The following is a 21,195-nucleotide window of genomic DNA, read 5'->3' as shown; positions in this document are numbered from 1 at the left end:
TGCTCGAAGCATTTTTTCCGTTAAAACGCAAAGCAAAAGGTTTGAACGAATGCTTCTGCCCGAATGATAGACTTGGCAATAGCTTTAATTTTAAATACGGCAGATAAAGCTTTCTTAAAGCTAACCTGACGATATCCACAAATCCGATTATTTAAATTGAATCTGCTGACTGACATAGTTGTATTCAACGCAGATTTAGTTTCCACAGCTTTTCACATTATTTAAATTGTAAAAGAATTCAAATTCTCGTTTTATCTCACTTAATAAAATCAAATAATCTGGATAAATTCAAGATCTTTAAAAGCCCTATCTTTTAGCAAGTGCTGTTTAAATTTTTATGAGCTTGAAGCTTGATTAAAGCTTGCTAGTCAAAGTGTATGTATCTATCACTCATCTTAATTTTTTTGTTTTCTACTTAATGAATAAAAAAGGAATGTGTTATATAAGAAGGAATAAACAGGTTTGAATGCAAGAACGTAACTTTTTTATGCGCGCTTTAAATGTGATTTTTGTAAAGTAAATTTCGAGCTTCGAACTCAAGCTATAAGTCAAAAGTTTTACTAAAAGCCAAGTTAAATTTAGAGTTCTATTTTCTATAGAGAACTTGCTGAGCTAAGCACAGTAACTGTTAAAAGTGTAAAAGAAAAACCCCAAAAAATGCTGATGATGTTGCCCCACCCAAATTGTAGTGAGGAAAAGCGTGTGGAAAACCTGTTGAACTCACAAAATCTTAAAGCAGAAAAAACCAGTTAAAATTTGTATGTCATTCTTTTTTCTTTTATTGTATAAAAATGGTTGGTCAAAACATTATCTTTAATTTAGCTTATTTGGTATATTGGTTCTTGAATCTGAACTCGGGATGGCGCTCGACACTGAAAAAAAGAGAATTAAGATTAGCGGAGTTCCTTACGAAATGCATTAGAAACTAACCCATGGAAGAAAGCAAAGTCGCAGACGCGCAAATCCTGATCAAGAGCCAAAAGTTTAGCCACCTCTGCGTCTGTTAGCTTAAAATCAAAGACGTTGAGGTTCTCCCTTAAACGTCCAGCATTCGTGCTCTTAGGAATAGCTATAACGCCCGTATCAATGATCCAACGGAGAAGCACTTGAGCTGGTGACTTTCCATGGGCAGCTGCAATCTCCTTGACCACGGGGATTTCAATCAAATCAGGCAAATCACGCACCAATCCAGCGGCAGCGTTGAAGGCAGCAATACCCCTGGATCCTAGGGGAGAATAAGCAGTAATAGCGATGCCCTCCGCATTGCAGAAGTCAACCAGTTCCCTTTGTTGGAGGTAGACGTGGTGCTCGATCTGATTGGTAGCTGGACGAATTTTGGCGGTCTTCAAAAGACGTCCAACTTGCTCCTTATCAAAGTTGGAGATGCCGATAGACTTGGCCAGACCTTCAGCAACCAACTTCTCCATTTCGACCCAGGTGGCGGCATGATTTGTTCTCAAATCAGGCGTCATAAGACCTTCCTCGTCCAGCTTGAAGCTACCGTCCTCGTTGGTGTACAAGGAGAAGGGCGTGTGAATGAGATACAAGTCCACATAACTCAGCTGCAGATCAGCCAGCGATTTCTTGATGGTGGGTTCAACGTCACTGGGTCCGTTCGCTGTGAAAAGTGTTTGAAAAGATTTATAATAATACTCTTCAAGTCAATGGGAGTATCGACTTACCAACAGGTGGCAGTTTTGTCACAATGAAGAGCTCCTCACGCTTCACCTTGCCGGCGTCCAGCCAACGCTTGAGCACACGTCCAATTGCCTGCTCGTTGCCGTAGACTGGCGCCGTATCAATGTGTCTGTAGCCAGCTTCAAGTGCTGCATCGATTGCGGTTTCGATTTCCTCATCGGATGCCTGATGAATGAGATTGCGGTTTATTGATATGATTAACAACAACATCCGAAACAATCACGTCTCTTGTTGTCATCTTGAATTACACAATGGCAACATTTGTCTATGCTAAGAGAAAGTCGACCCACTGTGCAGAGATTGTTGATTTGTTTACCCACTTTTTGAGAACCGGTCCAATGCATTCTCGTTCCCATTTCAATTCCCAATTCCCTTTTCACTCTATACTCCAAACAAATGACGCGACACTTTTGTTCTTGTACCCACATACATATACTACGCATACATACATTTCTTTATATATAAACATAGTTTTAACTGAGCATATCATACTTAGTTTTTTATGCTGACAAAGTTATTAATAAATTGAATGATTGAAAGTTGTTGATTACCTGCCAAGTGCCAATGCCAATGAAGGGCATTTTCTCGCCATTGTTCAAAGTCTTGAATTCTACGCTTGCCATTTTAACAATGTTTAAAAATTACAAATCACTTGTTGAATTCAGTTTTCGAGAAAAAAGCACAGCAAACCAAACGACGACTGCTCTCGGTGAACGCTTTTGCTGGAATGAACAAAAAGGGCAGCTGCTTGCCGGCAACTAGTTCTAAAGCTTTCGTAAAAGCTTATTTTTGAGCGGTACAGCTGTTTGTTTATGAGTGAAAGCTAAACAAATGTTTAAGCTACAGAATATTAATGACAGAATTAAAAGTCTGATAAATATTTCAAAATTAACAATATTCTATATTTTTGATTAATTTCTGTCAACTTCGAAGCACTTCATATATACATATGTATGTATGTAAATTCATTGCAATGTTTACTGCTCTGTTAAGCCTCATGCAATCGATAACAGCTGTTATCGACGCAAGTTGCTGTTGTTTCGCTTTGAATGATTATACGTTGTGTATGTTGTTTCGCTGTTTTATCTTAAGCTGCAGCAAACGGTAAATATAGATAACGAGTATGATATGATAATCTTTTATTTTTATTTTACATAAAATGTTTTTTCTGTATAAACTTAAATATTTGATAGTATGGGCAGTATACTAAGAAAATTTGACATATGTACATATGTATAACAAGCTCTATAAATTAATTCAAATACTTTTCATTCTTCCATTATATTATAAAGTCATCCACACTTAACACTTAGTTAGTGAACTCATTTTTGAACCTGAACTCTGGATGGCGTTCGGCACTGGAAATTAAAATAGATTATGGATTAGAAACATTTCCATTAGAAATACTTTTTCAGCTTACCCGTGGTGCGAGGCAAAGTTAAAGATGCGGAAGTTCTGATCCAATTTTACGAGCTTGGCGACTTCCTCATCCGTCAGTTTAAAGTCAAAAATATCAAGGTTTTGTTTCAAACGTTCGGGATTCGTGCTCTTAGGAATAGCTATAACGCCTGTGTCGACTATCCAACGGAGAAGCACTTGAGCTGGTGTCTTTCCATAAGCGGCTGCAATCTCTTTTATTTCAGGAACATCCATAAGATCAGGGAGTTCACGCACTATGCCAAAACCGGCATTAAACTTAGCAAGACCCTTGGATCCTAAAGGAGCATAGGCTGTGATTGCGATGCCCTCAGCTTTGCAGAAGTCAACCAGTTCTTTTTGTTGGAGGTAGACGTGGTGCTCGATCTGATTGGTGGCTGGACGAATCTTGGCGGTCTTCAAAAGACGCGCAACTTGCTCCTGGTCAAAGTTGGAGACGCCAATGGACTTGGCCAGACCATTCGCTACCAACTTCTCCATTTCGATCCAGGTGGCGGCATGATTTGTTCTTAAGTCAGGTATCGCTAGGCCTTGCTCATCCCTTTTGACGCCACCATCCTCACTGGCCATAAGGGTAAAGGGCGTGTGGATGAGAAACATGTCCACATAGTCCAGTTGCAGATCGGCCAGCGATTTCCTAATGATGGGTTCAACGTCACTGGGAGCGTTGGCTGTGGAAATTTAGGTATTTTATTGAGGATACTTTAAAGGAACACTTGAAGATATGAGCTTACCATTAAGTGGGAGCTTGGTCACAATGAAGAGTTCCTCACGCTTCACTTTGCCGGAATCCAACCAACGTTTAAGGACTTGTCCAATCGCCTTCTCGTTGCCATATCTAGAAGCTGTGTCAATGTGTCTGTAGCCCGCTTCAAGAGCTGCTTCGATTGCAACTTCGATTTCCGCATCAGAAGCCTACGTATTTATATGATTAATAATTGGAACTCGTTTATTTTGTTGCTTAGAATTACCTGCCAGGTGCCAATACCGATCATGGGCATTTTGTGGCCATTGTTGAGAGTCAAGAGCTGAGTGTTTTGTGCCATTTTAACAATATTTACAATGTCAAACGTTTATAATGAGTGCTTCTACTGAAATGAATATAGATAACAAATTCACCGGTAATTATATAGTGTCAAAAAGCTTTTTAAATGCGGTGACAATTGACAAGTAATTATCAATTTCGCAATGTTAATTAGAAGTTACTCAAAGCAAATTCAAGCAGACAACCGTTCTCGTCGAACGCTATTGCTGAACTGATGTGATCAGGGGGGATAGGATGATCTAGTTATGTTATTAGTATCGATAGTCTCCCATTTGTGTTTTTAAAAGTTTGTTAGTAACAGTTACTAGGCACACTCGAGAATATAAAATGTAATTTATTTCACAACATTTTCACAATTTACTTGCGAAATTTCATAAACAAAAATGCTTCACACGTGCTTTTAATTATTTACTTTTACTTCAAATCAATCAATTTATTCTCTGTCAACTTTAAAGAAAAAGTAAGACGCAAATTAAAAGTCATATCAGCGAACATACCGCGAATTGATCACAGAGTTGTTGCGCAGTGCCGACAGGGTTGTTCATCAAATATCGATTACAGCTGTAAGACGTTATCGATACTAGTACCGGTTCGATGTTAGTGCAGTATTTATATTGCGTTTAAATTATATTAAAAACAATAATGATGACATATTAATTTATACTTAAGTGAAGCACTTAATTTAGATCTGCAGCATTACCAAATATTTTGATATGCATTTGATAACAGCGCCCAAATCAATCGATTTTACCGTTGACGATAAGAACGATATTATCGAACGAACTTTTCGCATGTTTTCGCGCTGAAGCATTGATTTTAAATTACACAATATCAACAATTGCCTCAAGCCAAAAAATATTTTTCAAAACATATGTTTAATTCAATCTTCAAGAAAACAAGAATGCTTTTGCTGGACGGAATGAAAAATAGTTTTGCTGACAACTATAAAGTTGTAACTTTTTATATATTATTTTGTATGGGCAAGCACAGCTATATCTATCTATATTTTTTTTATTAATTTCTGCCAATAAGTATTGTTGTTATTGCAGGTTACTCTGTGAAGTTAACTTTCATACATATTATCAATGTAATTGCAGATGTCTTGAATTTCATTCTTATGAATGTATTTGTGTATGCAACAGTAGAATCTAGATAACGCAGTCACATGAATAATATAAATAAAAGTTTTTTGTTTTATTTTGTATATAATACTTTATTTTATTTCACAAACGTTTCTATAATAACTATGTAATTTTGTGGGGTATATTAGGAAATTTTATTAAGAAAACAACATAGTAAAAATAACTGCTTTAGTTTGTGAACTTGTTTTTGAACCTGAACTCGGGATGGCTCTCGGCACTGCAAGTTAAAATAGATTGTGGAATAGAAAGATTTTATCAGAAATGTTTTTTTAAACTTACCCGTGGATCCAGGCACAGTCAAAGATACGGAAGTTTTCATCGAGTTTTACGAGCTTGGCTATTTCTTCATCCGTCAGTTTAAAGTCAAAGATGTCAAGGTTTTGTCTTAAACGCTCTGGATTTGCGCTCTTTGGAATAGCTATAATACCATTGTCAACGATCCAACGCAGAAGTACTTGAGCTGCTGTCTTCCGATGAGCAGCAGCAATCTCTGTTACTTCGGGAACATCCATAAGATCAGGGAGTTCACGTGGTAAGCCAAGGCTCGCAGTGAATTTCGCGAGACCCCTGGATCCTAGAGGAGCATAGGCTGTGATTGCGATGCCCTCAGCTTTGCAGAAGTCAACCAGTTCTCTTTGTTGGAGGTATACATGATGTTCGATCTGATTGGTAGCTGGACGAATCTTTGCGGTCTTCAAAAGACGCCCAACTTGCTCTTGGTCAAAGTTGGAGACGCCAATGGACTTGGCCAGACCTTTAGCAACCAACTTCTCCATTTCGACCCAGGTGGCGGCATGATTTGTTCTCAAATCAGGAATCATTAGTCCTTGCTCATCCTTCTTAATACTTCCATCCTCGTTGGCCATTAGAGTAAAGGGCATGTGGATGAGAAACATGTCCACATAGTCCAATTGTAGATCGGCTAGCGATTTCTTAATGATGGGAAGAACATCACTGGGAGCGTTCGCTGTGGAAAATTAACTATTTTATTGAGGATTCTTTAAAAGGACACTTGAAGAGATGAGCTTACCAGTAAGTGGCAACTTGGTCACAATGAAGAGCTCCTCACGCTTCACTTTGCCGGAATCCAACCAACGTTTAAGGACTTGTCCAATCGCCTTCTCGTTGCCGTATCTAGGAGCTGTATCAATGTGTCTGTAGCCCGCCTCAAGAGCTGCTTCGAGTGCCTCATCAGAAGCCTACGTATTTATATGATTAATAATCAGGACCCTCTCTTTTTTGCTGTAGTTACTTTTGAGGATTACCTGCAAAGTGCCTAGGCCAATCATGGGCATTTTGTGGCCATTGTTGAGTGTCAAGAGTTGAGTGTTTTGTGCCATATTAACAATATTTAGATTTTCATATGTTCGTAATGAATGGTTCCACTAGAATGAATCTATACCACACTTTTTCCGCTTTATATATAGCGCGAAAAGCTTTTTGAAATGGTAAACATTGTTGATAATATCTGTTGAAAGCTTTAGGATTTGAATGCTCGCCATTTCACAATGATAGATAGAAGTTACTCGAAGCCAGCAGAAGGAAACATCCGCTCTCATGGACAGCTTTTGCTGAACTGATGAATAGGGTAAATGTTTTGCTTCGGGGAGGTGTTTTCATAGGCTCTTCTGTTGTAAAAAAATTTTTAGTAGCAGCTACTAAGAATAAAATGATTTTTATAACTCATTTTAAAATATATTTATTAGCTTTAGTTGATCTAAAAATATAGGTATTTTATTTTACAATTTTTTACAGTTATAGACATTAATTAAAAGTACTAAAATTAATCAATGGCGCGCATTGTGCACTGGGCTGTTAAGCAATATCGCCTGTAATCGTTTACAGCTTCGATCAGTTATCGAAAAAAAAAAACGTTACGCCATTTTTTTAAACTAATTTGAATAGAGTTGTTATGCTGGTAATTGTTACATCATTTTTTTTATACAATTTTATAATATTTGAAAAATTTTAATGATAAAAATTACAAAATACATAACACTTATTGGAAATTATGTATTTCTAACCAGTTTCTCTCATAATTAAAGACACATTACATTATTTTCAAGCAAGCATTTATTCAATTATTGCTACTTATATTTATTTGATATTTTTGTTCATTTTTATTACTAGTATAACCTTCTACATTTTTATTACTTTGGCAAATAAAATATTTGATTTTGTTACTCCGTAAATTTAAAGATAATGCGAAAACTCGAACTGTGAATTACCAATTTTAAACAGAGTTATAAAATCTATCAAAAAACACAAAATCGGTAAAGTAAAAGTCATTTTATTTTGAAGAAATACTGGCGCTTAATATGTAAAATTCAGTTTACTGTGTAAATTCGTTCTTGAATCTAAACTCGGGATGACGTTCGACCCCACGAAGCAAAGCCATGTCACAGATGCGGAAGTTTTGATCCAGTTTTAAGAGCTTAGCTATTTCCTCTTCCGTCAGTTTAAAGTCAAAAATGTCAAAGTTTTGCCTCAAACGCTCTGGACTCGAGCTCTTAGGAATAGCTATAACACCAGTATCAATGACCCAACGAAGAAGCACTTGAGCTGGAGTCTTGCCATGAGCAGCAGCAATCTCTTTCACAACAGGTATGTCCATAAGATCGGGCAAATCACGAGCTATGCCAACGCTAGCATTCAACTTTGCGAGACCCTTGGATCCTAGGGGAGAATAGGCAGTGATGGCGACTCCTTCAGCCTTGCAGAAGTCGACTAGTTCTCTCTGTTGGAGATAAACGTGGTGTTCGATCTGATTGGTGGCTGGACGAATCTTGGCGGTCTTCAAAAGACGTCCAACTTGCTCCTGGTCAAAGTTAGAGATTCCAATGGACCTGGCCAGTCCATTAGGAACCAACTTCTCCATTTCAACCCAAGTAGCGGCATGATTTGTTCTCAAATCAGGAATCATTAGTCCTTGCTCATCCTTCTTAACTCCACCGTCCTCACTGGCGATTAAAGTGAAGGGCGAGTGTATGAGAAACATGTCCACATAGTCCAGCTGCAGATCGGCCAGCGATTTCTTAATGATTGGTTCAACGTCACTGGGAGCGTTGGCTGTGGAAAATTAGCAATTTTATTGAGGGCACTTTAAAGGAACACTTGAAGAGATGAGCTCACCATTAAGTGGCAACTTGGTCACAATGAAGAGCTCCTCACGTTTCACTTTTCCAGAGTCCAACCATCGTCTAAGAACACGTCCAATCGCCTTCTCATTACGGTATCTTGGAGCTGTGTCAATGTGTCTGTAGCCCGCTTCAAGAGCTGCGTCGATTGCAGTTTCAACTTCCTCGTCAGAAGCCTGGTCATATGATATGATTAATAATCAGGACAGGGTTTATTGTTATTATTTGTAAAGATTACCTGCCAGGTGCCAATGCCAATCACTGGCATTTTATTGCCGTCGTTGAGAGTCAAGAATGGAATGTTTGGTGCCATTTTAAGAATATTTAGAATTTTATTTATTCAAGCAAAGAGTCAAACGTTCTCAATGAGTGTTCCTACAGGAATGATTCTAGACAACAGATTCGCTGATAAATATATAGGGCTGAAAGCTTTTTCAAAGGAACAACATCGCCGGCAATTGCAGTGAAATTTTCCTAAGCTTTTTGGTGCTTAAGATTTTATATGCTCGCAATTTCACAATGTTTAGAAATTAGAAGTTACTCGAACCATTCGCGTCGACAGCTTCTAGTCAAATGACGGAAAGGGAAGAGCCACTGCTTTATTTATATAGTCTGTAACACACATACATACATATGTTTGTTATTGTAAGATACTTAACAGCATATTTTTTTATTAAACATTTTTAATATACTTGTTAACTTGGAATTTTTTAGCAAAAGTAATGAATACTTTTTAATTAGATTTTTATTTTTTATTTTTTTTTCAAATATAAACACAATTTTAAAGAAATATTCAACGATGCTGCACTCTGTATACGGAGCGTATACGCAACGTCGTCAATAATCGATTACAGCTGTGATCAGTTATCGATGCATGTATAGTAAGTGGCGGTTGCTCAAATTCCTTTGTGGAGGTTGAATTGCAGTTGGTTGCATTATTTTTCGATTAATCTGCTGTGGTCTGAAGGTCAATTTAAAAACGTCAATCGTTCAAATTGTACGTGTACAAAATGAAGTATGGAAAGTCTACCTAAAAGCTTAGTAGACACTTTACTCCATTTTTAAGTGAAGGATCTAAGAATTTTTCTAACTAATGTAGACAATATTGTTAGTATGTATAAGAATTTCATAGTTTATTTGTGTATGAAAAATAAAGATCTGTATCTGTCCATTGTCTCTGTAGCTTTAGTTTGAACTATATTAACAAAATACGTAAATCGAGTCTAATAAGACAAAGAAATCTTTTGATGTGAATACGTTCATTTATTTTTTTAAAATTAATATGGATGAATAACATGTTGTGCGTAGTTTAAATTTTATAAATTCGTTTTAGAATTTGTACTCGGGATGACGCTGGACACCGGGGAGCAAGGACCAATCACAAATGCGGAAGTTCTGGTCGAGTGCTGAGAGCTTCGCTATCTCTTCCGCCGTCAGCTTAAAATCGAACACATTAAGGTTCTGCTTCAAACGTTCGAGATTTGAACTCTTAGGAATAATAACAATGCCATTGTCAACGATCCAACGGAGAAGCACTTGAGCTGGGGTCTTGCCATGAGCAGCAGCAATTTCCTTCACTTCGGGTATGTCAAACAGATCGGGAAGTTCACGGTTTATACCAGCGGAAGCATTGACCTTAATGAGCCCCTTGGATCCTAGAGGAGAATAAGCTGTGATGACGATGCCTTTCGCCTTGCAGAAGTCAACGAGGTCGCGTTGTTGCAGGTAGACATGATGTTCGATCTGATTGGTAGCTGGGGGAATCTTGGCGACCTTGAGCACGCGTTCCAGCTGCTCCTGGTCAAAGTTGGAAACGCCAACAGACTTGGCCAGTCCACTGGGCACGAGTTTCTCCATTGCAGTCCAGGTGGTGGTAATATCGGCTGCCAAATCAGGGACCATTAAACCGTCGGCACCAAACTTGAGGCTGCCATCTGCATTGGCCTCAGCGGACACGGGTGAGTGAATGAGGTAGATATCCACATAATCCAACTGCAGATCGGCTAGCGATTTCTTAATAGTGGCTTCCACATCACTTGCGCGATTGGCTGTAAAAAGCAGTGCAGGTTAGCGGAAATTTCTTAAAAGGACAAGAGGCAAGATTATTTTACCAGAGGTTGGCAGCTTGGTCACAATGAAGAGCTCTTCACGCTTCACCTTGCCGGAATCCAGCCAACGTTTTAGGGCTCGACCAATAGCCTTCTCATTGAGGTAGACAGGAGCCGTATCAATATGTCTGTAGCCCGCCTCTAGAGCGGCGTCGATTGCGGCCTCTACTTCGGCGTCAGATGCCTGTAAATATGACATCATTAAAAATCTGTTTTCTTGTTGGCAATGCTAATGCGGAATAGTTTTTGTTTTTCTTACATTCCAAGTGCCTAGGCCAATGATGGGCATTTTGTGGCCACTGTTAAGTATCAAAAACTGATTGCTTGCCATTTTCACAAGTATTTAGAAATTTAATTTAAGATAAGGGAACCGAACTTCCTCAGTGAGCGTTTTTAGTGGAATAATTCTTTAATGTGACTTGCTCGTCTTTATATAGTGTGAAAGCTTTTCGAAAGCTTTATATTATTATGTTGTTTGAGCTTTTTATTTTCATCATATTTTGGAATCAGAAACTTCTAGAATTAAATTGAACAGTTCTCAGCGAGCACGTCCACACAAATGATGAAAAGGTTAGAGCTACCGCTTTATTTATAGAGTGTCTAACATACATACATATGTATGTACTGAAAAGGTACTTAGAAGTACATTTCCACACTCGCATACATATGTAATTAAAAGATACTTAGCAGTACACTCGCACACTTTTTTCTAAGAACAAAAATAAGTTCAGTTTTTGTTTATTTTTTACCAACTTTACAATAAATAAAAAACATTTAAAATAAGTATTTAACGATGCCGCGCATTGTGCACGGCTTTGGGTACGCAACGATGTTAATAATCGATTACAGCTGTGATCAGTTATCGATGCATGTATAGTAAGTGGCGGTTGCTCAAATTCCTTTGTGGAGGTTGAATTGCAGTTGCTTGCATTATTTTTCGATTAATCTGCTGTGTTCTGAAGGTCAAGTGAAGAATCTAAGATTTTTTTTAATAACTTCTGTAGACAATATTGCTAGTATAAGCATTTTATAGTTTATTTACAAAAGTATTTTAGTATGGAAAATAAACAAAAGTAACCCAAAGTTCTGTTACTGTCTATTTCCTCTGTAGTTTTAGTTTGAACTATAAATATTAACAAAATTCATAACATAAAATACATAAGTGTAATAAAAAAAAAGAAATCTTTTGATATGAATATGTTTATTTATTTATTTTTTTTAATTAATATGGATGAATAACATGTTGTGTGTAGTTTTCTTTGTAAATTCGTTTTAGAATTTGTACTCGGGATGACGCTGGGCACCGGGGAGCAAACACCAATCACAAATGCGGAAGTTCTGGTCGAGTGCTGAGAGCTTCGCTACCTCTTCGGTTGTCAGCTTAAAATCGAACACATTAAGGTTCTGCTTCAAACGTTCGCGATTCAAACTCTTGGGAATAATAACAATGCCATTGTCAACGATCCAACGGAGGAGGACTTGAGCTGGGGTCTTGCCATGAGCAGTAGCAATTTCCTTCACTTCGGGTATGTCAAACAGATTGGGAAGTTCACGGTTTATACCAGCGGAAGCATAGACCTTATTGCGTCCGTTGGATCCTAGAGGAGAATAAGCTGTGATGACGATGCCCTTCGCTTTGCAGAAGTCAACAAGGTCGCGTTGTTGCAGGTAGACATGATGCTCGATCTGATTGGTTGCTGGAGGAATCTTGGCAACCTTGAGTACGCGCTCCAGCTGCTCCTGGTCAAAGTTGGAAACGCCAACAGACTTGGCCAGTCCACTGGAAACAAGTTTCTCCATTGCAGTCCAGGTGGTGGTAATATCGGCTTCTAAATCTGGTACCATTAAACCATCAGCATCAAGCTTGAGGCTGCCATCTGCATTAGCCACAGAGGACACGGGTGAGTGAATGAGGTAGATATCCACATAATCCAACTGCAGATCGGCTAGCGATTTCTTAATAGTGGCTTCCACATCACTTGCGCGATTGGCTGTAAAAAGCAGTGCCGGTTAGCAAAGATTTCTTAAAATCGAGGCAAGATTATTTTACCAAATGTTGGTAGCTTGGTCACAATAAAAAGCTCTTCACGTTTCACCTTGCCGGCATCCAGCCAACGTTTAAGGACTCGCCCAATGGCCTTCTCATTGCGGTAGACAGGAGCCGTATCAATATGTCTGTAGCCCACCTCAAGAGCGGCGTCGATTGAGGCCTCAACTTCTTGGTCAGATGCCTGTAAAGAGGAGATCATTAAAAATCTGTTTTCTTGTTGGCAATGATAATGCGGAATAGTTTTTATACCCGCTACCCATAGGTACCCTTCTACGTATTATAACTTTGTGCCGGCAGGAAATGTATGTAACAGGTAGAAGGAGGCATCTCCGACCCTATGAAGTATATATATTCTTGATCAGCATCAACAGCCGAGACGATCTAGCCATGTCTGTCTGTGTGTCTGTCTGTCTGTCCGTGTGAAACACTGGATCTCAGAGACTATAAGAGATAGAGCTATAATTTTCGACAGCATTTGTTATGTTTGCACGCAGATCAAGTTTGTTTCAAATTTTTGCCACGCCCACTTCCGCCCCCCCAAATCAAAAAAATCGATAAACAAATGTTATTTTAAAGCTAGAGCTGGGAATTTGGGTATATACAATAATAACTATAGTAGTTATGATTCCTGAAAATTTGGTTGCGATCAGATTAAAATTGGCGAAGTTATTAAAGAAATACTTTTGTATGGGCAAAAACGCCTACTTACGAGGGGTCTTAGTTGCTTTGGCTGACAATCTGGTATATTGTGCCGTCTATGGTATATTTTGAAAATAATACCGCATTATTTTGCTTTTATTCAAAATGGGTAGCGGGTATCTCACAGCCGAGCACACTCGACTGTAGCTTTCTTACTTGTTTCATTTGTTTTTCTTACATTCCAAGTGCCTAGGCCAATGATTGGCATTTTGTGGCCACTGTTAAGTGTCAAAAACTGATTGCTTGCCATTTTCACAGGTTTTTAGAAATTTACTTTATGATAAGGAAACCGAACGTCCTCAATGAGCGTTTTTAATGGAATAATTCTTAAATGCGACTTGCTCGTCTTTTTATAGTGTAAAAGCTTTTAGAAAGCTTTATATTATTATCTTGTCTTTTTATTTTCATCATATTTTGGAATCAGAAACTTCTAGAACTAAATTGAACAGTTCTCAGCGAGCCCGTCCACACAAATGATGGAAAGGTTAGACCTACCGCTTTATTTATAAAGTGTCTGACATACATACATACATATGTATGTACTGAAAAGGTACTTAGCAGTCCTCTTCCACACTCAGATGTTTATGTAATTAAAAGATACTTGCATATTTTTTTCTAAGAATAAAAATAAAATCAGTTTTTATTTATTTATACCCATTTTACAATAAATAAAAAACATTTTAAATAAGTATTAAACGATGCCGGGAATGCACGGGTTTGGGTACGCAACGATGCTAATAATCGATTGTAGGTGGGATCAGTTATCGAGGTAGTTGGCGGCTTGTTTAAAATTTTTGGCATGTAGAGCCTGCTTTGTAGTTCGCTGGTAAAGGGCCAAGGGAAACTGGCATATTTAAAATAAAATCCATTATAAAAATATTTACTTAATTATTTCAAGGAACACTAATTGTAATTTTCATAAATTCTTAAATCTAAAATCTTAAGATAGTGTGGAGTGTTAAAAAACATCTCTCTATCTCATAAGAACCCATCGTCACAATAAATGTCAACAATTATGAAGTTTCCCACATCAACAAATTTGCTTCATTCTATATAAGATAAGCTGAGAAATATAAATATATAAACTACATTGAAAAAAATGTATTTTTTCGTAAGTAAGTAACTTGTCAATTTGAACACCTGTAATAAATAATATTTTTGTTTGTAAATAATGTGCTTTAAGTGTTATCACCTTATACAAAGTCACAAATCATCATAATGCAATCACTCAAAAGTCTAAGTATCAATGACTATTGCTTTTCTCTTTATCTTTAGTTTGAACTACAAACAAAGATTAAATAGGTAAATAAAAACAAAACGGGCATCAGTCTATATAAAAGCGAATGTTTTATTTTGAATAAATAAGAATGACTAACAAGTTAAAAGCCGTTTACTTAGTGTATTGGTTCTTGAACCTGAACTCAGGATGACGCTCGCAACCACGGAGCAAAGAAAAATCACAGACGCGGAAGTTCTGATCAAGCTTGGAGAGCTTGGCAGATTCCTCAGCCGTTAGCTTAAAGTCAAACACATCAAGGTTCTGCTTCAAGCGCTCTGGATTTGTGCTTTTAGGGATGACGACGATGTCGCGGTCAATGATCCAGCGGAGAAGCACTTGAGCTGGGGTCTTGCCATGAGCAGCAGCAATCTGTTTGACGTCGGGAATGTCCATCAGATCGGGCAAATCACGCACCAACCCTACGACAGCGTTGTATTTGGCAATACCCTTGGAACCAAGAGGGGAATAAGCTGTGACGACGATGCCCTGCGCTTTGCAGAAGTCAACGAGGTCACGTTGTTGCAGGTAGACATGGTGCTCGAACTGATTGGTAGCTGGACGAATCTTGGCGATCTTGAGCACTCGCTCTAACTGCTCCTGGTCAAAGTTTGAAACACCAATGGACTTGGCCTGGCCATTGGCCACCACTTTCTCCATTTCTGTCCATGTGGTGGTAATATCAGATGTTAAATCAGGTTCCATTATTCCTTCCGAATCTAACTTGATGGTGCCATCTTCATTGGTCAAAACTGAGATGGGGGTGTGAATGAGGTAGATGTCCACGTAGTCCAGCTGCAGATCAGCCAGCGATTTCTTAATAGTTGCGGCCACATCACTTGCGCGATTGGCTGTGGAAAGAAGAGCAGGCTTAGTGGAGATTGTTTATAATCAAAGCAAGATTAGATTACCTGTAGGTGGCAGTTTGGTCACAATGAAGAGCTCCTCACGCTTCACTTTGCCGGCATCCAGCCAACGTTTAAGGACTCGCCCAATGGCCTTCTCATTGCGGTAGATTGGCGCCGTATCGATATGTCTGTAGCCCGCCTCAAGAGCGACATCGATTGCGGCTTCGACTTCTTCATCAGATGCCTGGTGACGAAGATGACGTGATTAGAAATCGATTTTCTTGTTATCGTTATCAAAAAAGAAGTTATTTTCTGCTTGTCATCGTTATCAATGCGGAAAATGAATTTTCTGATTGTCATTATTACCTGCCAGGTACCAAGGCCAATGATGGGCATTTTATGGCCGCTGTTAAGAGTCAAGAATTGATTGCTTGCCATTTTCACAAGTATTTAGAAATTTTGTTTATGGTTGAAGGACCAAACGTTCTTGCGAGCGTTTCTAGCTGAATAATTCGTAGGTTCGAATTGGTCGCCGTTATATAGTGCCGAAGCTTTTCACCAGCTTATCGTTATTATGTTGTTTGAGCTTTTATTTTTACCATATTTTGGAATACGAAAATTCTCGAATTAAATTCAACCGTTCGCAGTGAGCTCTGGTAATGGAATAACCCAAAAATTGATAACTTGGCGGATATATACACCGGTCTTGTGATTGTTATATCTCCCACTTATGGTTAAATCTTTTAAGTAGGTTCTGAAGACATTGTCGTACAATATTGCATCATACATGCGACAGATTATGAAGTTTTAAATTATGTAATTATTTTAGCAATTCTTTACCGCATTAAATGTGATTTCTGTTAACTTTTAAAAACACCCAAGACACAAATTAGGTCGTAATAGCTATGATACCGCGAATTGTACACAGGGTTGTTAAGCAATCTCTGCCATCATCGATTACTTTTTCATGCATTGCGAACAGGGTTGTTCGTCAACCATCGATTACCGCAGTAAGCAGTCATCGATACGACAACCGGTTCGCCGAACGTTGCGCAGTATTTGTATTGTAAGTGTTTAAATTAAATTAAACTAAATATAACTATTATATTAGTAAAAAATAATAAAATTAAGAGGTGTTTGTGCTGGTAAATAGCTTTGCAGTATGTAGTTATATTTTGATTCAGTCTGAAGCAACAGGTAGTTCATGCGCACTCAGCACGTGTTTCAAACGTGAGAGTAATCGGTATTTGTTGTCTCTGTCGCGCTTGAACGCATGCAATTTATTGCCGCGTTGTTGACGACAAACAATTGTTGCTGTTAAATTAAGTGAAATTAAGTGACAAAAAGATGCTGCGAAAAGTGCCATTGATTGTTATACTGGGCTCTACGGGAACGGGGAAGACGAAACTATCACTAGAACTAGCTGAACGTTTTGGCGGCGAAATCATCAGCGCCGATTCAATGCAAGTTTACACAAATCTGGACATTGCCACAGCGAAGGCAACCAAAGAGGAGCAGTCACGTGCCACACATCATTTGCTGGACGTAGCAACTCCCACAGAGCCTTTTACAGTGACACACTTTCGCAATGCAGCGTTGCCCATCATAGAGCAATTGCTGGCCAAGTCGAAGCCACCAATTGTGGTGGGTGGCACTAATTACTACATCGAGTCTCTGCTCTGGGACACTCTGATTAACACACAAGATGAGCAGGCGACAGACGAACATGAGCAGCCATTGGACAGCCTGACAACACTGGAGCTGCATAAACATTTGGCCCAGATCGATGCGAGCAGCGCAAATCGCATACATCCGAATAATCGACGCAAGATCGAACGTGCCATTGAAGTATATCGAAGCACCGGCCAGACTTTGACTGCCAAGCTGCAGGAGCAGCGTCAGCAACCGGGTGGCAATCGCTTAGGTGGTCCACTGCGTTATCCACACATTATACTGCTCTGGCTGCGCTGTCAACAGGATGTGCTCAATGTGCGGCTGGACAAGCGTGTGGATGGCATGTTGCAGCAGGGATTGCTATCGGAGTTGCGACAATTCCACGACAGCTACAAGGGAGTGACAGCGGAATACACCAAAGGAGTGTTGCAGACCATTGGCTACAAAGAATTTGTGCCTTATTTGGAGAAGTACAATACAGATCAGGATGCAAAATTGGAGGCGTATTTACAGTTGCATCAATATCAGCTGCCCAGCAAGGAGCATCTCTTGACTATGACTGAAGATGAGGCACAGCTGGCTGAAAGTTTGCAGCTGCTGAGTAGTTGTTGCGAGGAGCTGAAGCTAGTAACGCGTCGATACTCAAAGAAACAGTTGAAGTGGATCAACAATCGCTTCTTGGCCAGCAAAGATCGTCAGGTGCCCGATCTCTACGAGTTGGACACGAGTAATGTGGCTGCTTGGCAAGAGCAGGTCTTTAAGCGTGCCGAGTGCATCATTGAGAGCTATCGTCAGGAGCAGATCTGTGAGATTGAGCCGATGGCAAAGCGTGTGCATCCTGGCGCTGATCTTGACGAGGAGACGAGCAACTTTTGTGGCATCTGCGAGCGTCACTTCATTGGTGAATATCAATGGCAATTGCATTTGAAGTCCAACAAACACAAACGGCGTCGAGAGTCAAAGCGACGCAAGGAACGGGAAGCAGAGGCGGAGGCAGCGACGAAAGCGTCTCAGATTCAGACCCCAATCGAAGCTGCAGCTGCTGATAAGGAGGCGTAAAGGCGATGACACCCGAGTAATAAATACAATCTATTTACGTATACACAAAACCTGAGAAGTTGCCTTGTTTTTTCAATACCCGACAGTGAGAGTTTGTAGAGGGATATGCTCGTTATATGGCTGCGAATAGTTAAGTGTAGTTTTAATACGAAGTGTAGTTTAATACAGTTTATTTATAAGCCAAACCCATATCAGTTGAATTGATATATTCACTCTCGTCTGCTTATATGAACGACTGGCAGAATATTTATAGCTTGTAAACTATGAAAGTTAATGCGACCACATTTGTTACTTATACGTTTATTGTTAAAACGTACTTGTTAATGATTTCAAAATGGAAATAAAACTAAATTTGACTATAGTTGGATTTTAAATATTGTCATTCTGAAATCTATTGAAACTACATATAAGGATTCTAAGCTCTCTAGACTCCCATATTTAATTTGGGTAGAGCAAAGAGCATTGAATAAGGGTCCAAAATCCGATGAAATTCTACGAATTTTAGTATTTTGAGATGCACAGATTTAATGTTACTCGACGACAATTTTCTTTGTATCAATGTTTTGCAAATGCCGAGTATTTCACAGTAGATAACATTCTTGCTTTGCGTTGTTGTTTTTAACATTTCTGGCTGATGCAAGCGATTGAGTTGACCCCTTTTTCTTCCCCCGGGAAGCGGGACGCTTGTCGCATATCAGCGAAACCGCAGCCCACACAGAGGTTGTTGCCTGTTGCCTAGCGAAAATGCGTTAAGGAAAAAAGCGAAAACATGTTTGTGCAATCGCAGCTCTAGTTGTCGACGTCTGGCCACTGACATTGTTTCATCTTTCAATTGCATTTCAGTCGCCGATTGAAGCACACGCTAGACGCAGGAGCAACTCAAGGATACGCAGCCATGGCAAGCAAGAAAATCGGTAAGGAAAATCGAATATCTTCGTTTCAACAGCAAAACTAATTTCTCGATTTTTCGTTAGCACTTTTGAGCGTCTCGGACAAGACGGGTCTGTTGGATCTGGGCAAGAGTTTGGCCGCCTTGGGCTTTGAGCTAGTTGCCAGCGGTGGCACAGCGACAGCACTGCGTGGTGCTGGCCTCGCCGTCAAGGATGTGTCCGATATCACGGGTGCTCCTGAGATGCTGGGCGGACGCGTGAAGACATTGCATCCGGCTGTGCATGCTGGTATCTTGTCGCGCACGACAAACAGCGATCTGGCGGACATGAAGCAGCAGCATTATGATCTTATACAGCTGGTCGTATGCAATCTGTATCCATTTGCCAGCACCATTGCCAAGCCCGATGTCACGTTGGCTGATGCCGTCGAGAACATTGATATTGGTGGCGTGACTTTGTTGCGTGCCGCTGCCAAGAATCATCAGCGTGTCACGGTCATCTGCGAGGCTGTCGACTATGCGCGTGTTCTGGAGGAGCTCAAGACCAAGGGCGATACCACGGCCGAGACACGTCAAGCACTGGCTTTGAAGGCTTTCACACACACGGCTAGCTATGATGATGCCATCTCCGATTACTTCCGCAAGCAGTATGGCGCTGGTTCGTCGCAGTTGACGCTGCGCTACGGCATGAATCCTCATCAGAAGCCAGCACAGCTCTACACACAGTTGGCTCAGCTGCCACTCCGTGTGCTGAATGCTTCGCCTGGATTCATCAATCTCTGTGATGCCCTCAATGGCTGGCAATTGGTGCGTGAGCTGAAGCAGGCACTGCAGCTGCCGGCTGCCACGAGTTTCAAGCACGTGTCGCCAGCTGGTGCAGCTGTGGGCGTGGCTCTGAATCCGGCACAGGCCAAGCTCTGCATGGTCGATGATCTCTACGAGCAGTTGACGCCTCTGGCTACGGCTTATGCACGTGCTCGAGGCGCCGATCGCATGAGCTCCTTTGGCGACTTTGTGGCACTCTCCGATGTTTGTGATGTAGTCACAGCTAAAATCATTTCGCGTGAGGTCTCCGATGGCATCATTGCTCCTGGTTACACACCTGAAGCTTTGGAGATACTCAAGAAAAAGAAGAACGGCAGCTACTGCATTTTGCAGGTAAGAATTCCTCTTCCACTTTAGAGATCAATTATTAACTTTTTTGCCTGCAGATGGATCCCGACTATGAGCCCAGCGCTGTGGAGCGCAAGACCATTTTCGGCCTGACTCTGGAGCAGAAGCGCAACGATGCCGTCATCAATCCCGAGCTCTTCGGCAATGTGGTCAGCAAGTTGAGCCCCTTGCCCGAGGCAGCTGTGCGTGATTTGATTGTGGCCACCATTGCCTTGAAGTATACGCAAAGTAATTCAGTTTGCTATGCACGCGATGGTCAAGTAATTGGCATTGGTGCTGGCCAGCAATCGCGCATTCACTGCACGCGCTTGGCGGGCGAGAAGGCGGACAACTGGTGGTTGCGTCAGCATCCCAATGTGGCCAGCATGAAGTTCAAGGCGGGCGTGAAGCGTGCCGAAATCTCTAATGCCATTGACAACTATGTGAACGGCACTGTGGGCAAGGATATGCCGCTGTCCCAATTCCAGAGCATGTAAGTGAAGCAGCAGATAAAGTAAAGAGTGTATTTTAATTTTTGTATTATGCTTTGCAGGTTTGACAAGGCGCCAGAGCAGCTGACAACGCAGGAGAAGCTCGACTGGCTGAAGCAGTTGAATGGAGTTGCACTCGGTTCCGATGCCTTCTTCCCCTTCCGTGACAACATTGATCGAGCGCGATTGGTGCGTAAAAGGAGTGTAGTTTAATAGTTCAGTTAATAATGTATATTCTATTTTTTGCAGAGCGGTGTTTCGTACATTGCCAGTCCAGCGGGTTCCACCAACGATGCTGGCGTCATTGCCGCTTGCGATGAGCATGGCATCATCATGGCCCACACCAATCTGCGTCTCTTCCATCATTAAGCATTAATCTATACATACCATAACTTTGCCAAGCAATAAAAAGACACCGATTTAAGTTAGTTAAACGATCGCTAGCTAGATTTATTATGAAGGATTTAGTTGCTAACTAATTTACAGTGGA

At 40.3% G+C, this 21,195-nt stretch overlaps 9 protein-coding genes across 10 annotated transcripts; 2 read left to right on the top strand and 7 right to left on the bottom strand.

Annotated features, from left to right (window-relative positions):
* Positions 1-749: 749 nt before the first annotated feature.
* On the bottom strand, positions 750-2,490 carry LOC117574139 (aldo-keto reductase family 1 member A1-like). Its single transcript, XM_034257814.2, has 4 exons — positions 2,250-2,490; positions 1,683-1,863; positions 931-1,618; positions 750-872 (listed from the first exon to the last, which is right to left on the bottom strand). Exons 1-4 carry the CDS (start codon positions 2,319-2,321, stop codon positions 824-826), a joined length of 990 nt encoding a protein of 329 aa, XP_034113705.1. The 5' UTR covers positions 2,322-2,490; the 3' UTR covers positions 750-823.
* A 502-nt stretch (positions 2,491-2,992) lies between these two features.
* On the bottom strand, positions 2,993-4,669 carry LOC117574136 (aldo-keto reductase family 1 member A1-like). Of its 2 annotated transcripts, XM_034257802.2 has the most exons (5): positions 4,593-4,669; positions 4,107-4,226; positions 3,870-4,050; positions 3,119-3,806; positions 2,993-3,056 (listed from the first exon to the last, which is right to left on the bottom strand). In XM_034257802.2, exons 2-5 carry the CDS (start codon positions 4,179-4,181, stop codon positions 3,008-3,010), a joined length of 993 nt encoding a protein of 330 aa, XP_034113693.1. In that variant the 5' UTR covers positions 4,182-4,226; positions 4,593-4,669; the 3' UTR covers positions 2,993-3,007. The 2 variants fall into 2 exon arrangements, with proteins under 2 accessions (XP_034113693.1, XP_034113692.1); XM_034257801.2 differs by lacking the exon at positions 4,593-4,669 and having other exon boundaries at positions 4,107-4,320.
* A 775-nt stretch (positions 4,670-5,444) lies between these two features.
* On the bottom strand, positions 5,445-6,693 carry LOC117574142 (aldo-keto reductase family 1 member B7-like). Its single transcript, XM_034257818.2, has 4 exons — positions 6,588-6,693; positions 6,353-6,521; positions 5,602-6,289; positions 5,445-5,539 (listed from the first exon to the last, which is right to left on the bottom strand). The coding sequence occupies exons 1-4, from the start codon at positions 6,660-6,662 to the stop codon at positions 5,491-5,493; spliced, it is 981 nt and encodes a 326-aa protein (XP_034113709.1). The 5' UTR covers positions 6,663-6,693; the 3' UTR covers positions 5,445-5,490.
* An 822-nt stretch (positions 6,694-7,515) lies between these two features.
* Positions 7,516-9,051, bottom strand: LOC127564975 (1,5-anhydro-D-fructose reductase-like). Its single transcript, XM_034257805.2, has 3 exons — positions 8,698-9,051; positions 8,455-8,635; positions 7,516-8,391 (listed from the first exon to the last, which is right to left on the bottom strand). Exons 1-3 carry the CDS (start codon positions 8,770-8,772, stop codon positions 7,655-7,657), a joined length of 993 nt encoding a protein of 330 aa, XP_034113696.1. The 5' UTR covers positions 8,773-9,051; the 3' UTR covers positions 7,516-7,654.
* Positions 9,052-9,760: 709 nt separating this feature from the next.
* LOC117574138 (aldo-keto reductase family 1 member A1-like) lies at positions 9,761-11,131 on the bottom strand. The gene is made up of 3 exons (XM_034257811.2): positions 10,827-11,131; positions 10,571-10,751; positions 9,761-10,507 (listed from the first exon to the last, which is right to left on the bottom strand). Exons 1-3 carry the CDS (start codon positions 10,896-10,898, stop codon positions 9,789-9,791), a joined length of 972 nt encoding a protein of 323 aa, XP_034113702.1. The 5' UTR covers positions 10,899-11,131; the 3' UTR covers positions 9,761-9,788.
* A 646-nt stretch (positions 11,132-11,777) lies between these two features.
* LOC127564974 (aldo-keto reductase family 1 member B1-like) lies at positions 11,778-13,610 on the bottom strand. Its single transcript, XM_034257812.2, has 3 exons — positions 13,495-13,610; positions 12,618-12,798; positions 11,778-12,558 (listed from the first exon to the last, which is right to left on the bottom strand). Exons 1-3 carry the CDS (start codon positions 13,564-13,566, stop codon positions 11,840-11,842), a joined length of 972 nt encoding a protein of 323 aa, XP_034113703.1. The 5' UTR covers positions 13,567-13,610; the 3' UTR covers positions 11,778-11,839.
* A 1,020-nt stretch (positions 13,611-14,630) lies between these two features.
* On the bottom strand, positions 14,631-16,261 carry LOC117574141 (1,5-anhydro-D-fructose reductase-like). The gene is made up of 3 exons (XM_034257816.2): positions 15,807-16,261; positions 15,504-15,684; positions 14,631-15,443 (listed from the first exon to the last, which is right to left on the bottom strand). Exons 1-3 carry the CDS (start codon positions 15,876-15,878, stop codon positions 14,707-14,709), a joined length of 990 nt encoding a protein of 329 aa, XP_034113707.1. The 5' UTR covers positions 15,879-16,261; the 3' UTR covers positions 14,631-14,706.
* A 159-nt stretch (positions 16,262-16,420) lies between these two features.
* On the top strand, positions 16,421-21,139 carry LOC117574134 (bifunctional purine biosynthesis protein ATIC). Its single transcript, XM_034257799.2, has 6 exons — positions 16,421-16,506; positions 19,017-19,087; positions 19,148-20,220; positions 20,274-20,707; positions 20,768-20,894; positions 20,955-21,139. Exons 2-6 carry the CDS (start codon positions 19,069-19,071, stop codon positions 21,072-21,074), a joined length of 1,773 nt encoding a protein of 590 aa, XP_034113690.1. The 5' UTR covers positions 16,421-16,506; positions 19,017-19,068; the 3' UTR covers positions 21,075-21,139.
* On the top strand, positions 16,582-18,321 carry LOC117574135 (tRNA dimethylallyltransferase). Its single transcript, XM_034257800.2, has one exon. The coding sequence runs from the start codon at positions 16,788-16,790 to the stop codon at positions 18,171-18,173; it is 1,386 nt and encodes a 461-aa protein (XP_034113691.1). The 5' UTR covers positions 16,582-16,787; the 3' UTR covers positions 18,174-18,321.
* Positions 21,140-21,195: the final 56 nt, after the last annotated feature.

This window comes from Drosophila albomicans, chromosome 2R (genome assembly GCF_009650485.2).
Source record: "Drosophila albomicans strain 15112-1751.03 chromosome 2R, ASM965048v2, whole genome shotgun sequence".
NCBI lineage: Eukaryota > Metazoa > Arthropoda > Insecta > Diptera > Drosophilidae > Drosophila > Drosophila albomicans.
Note: the sequence above shows the minus strand (reverse complement) of the source record. Positions and strands in the feature narration are given on the sequence as shown.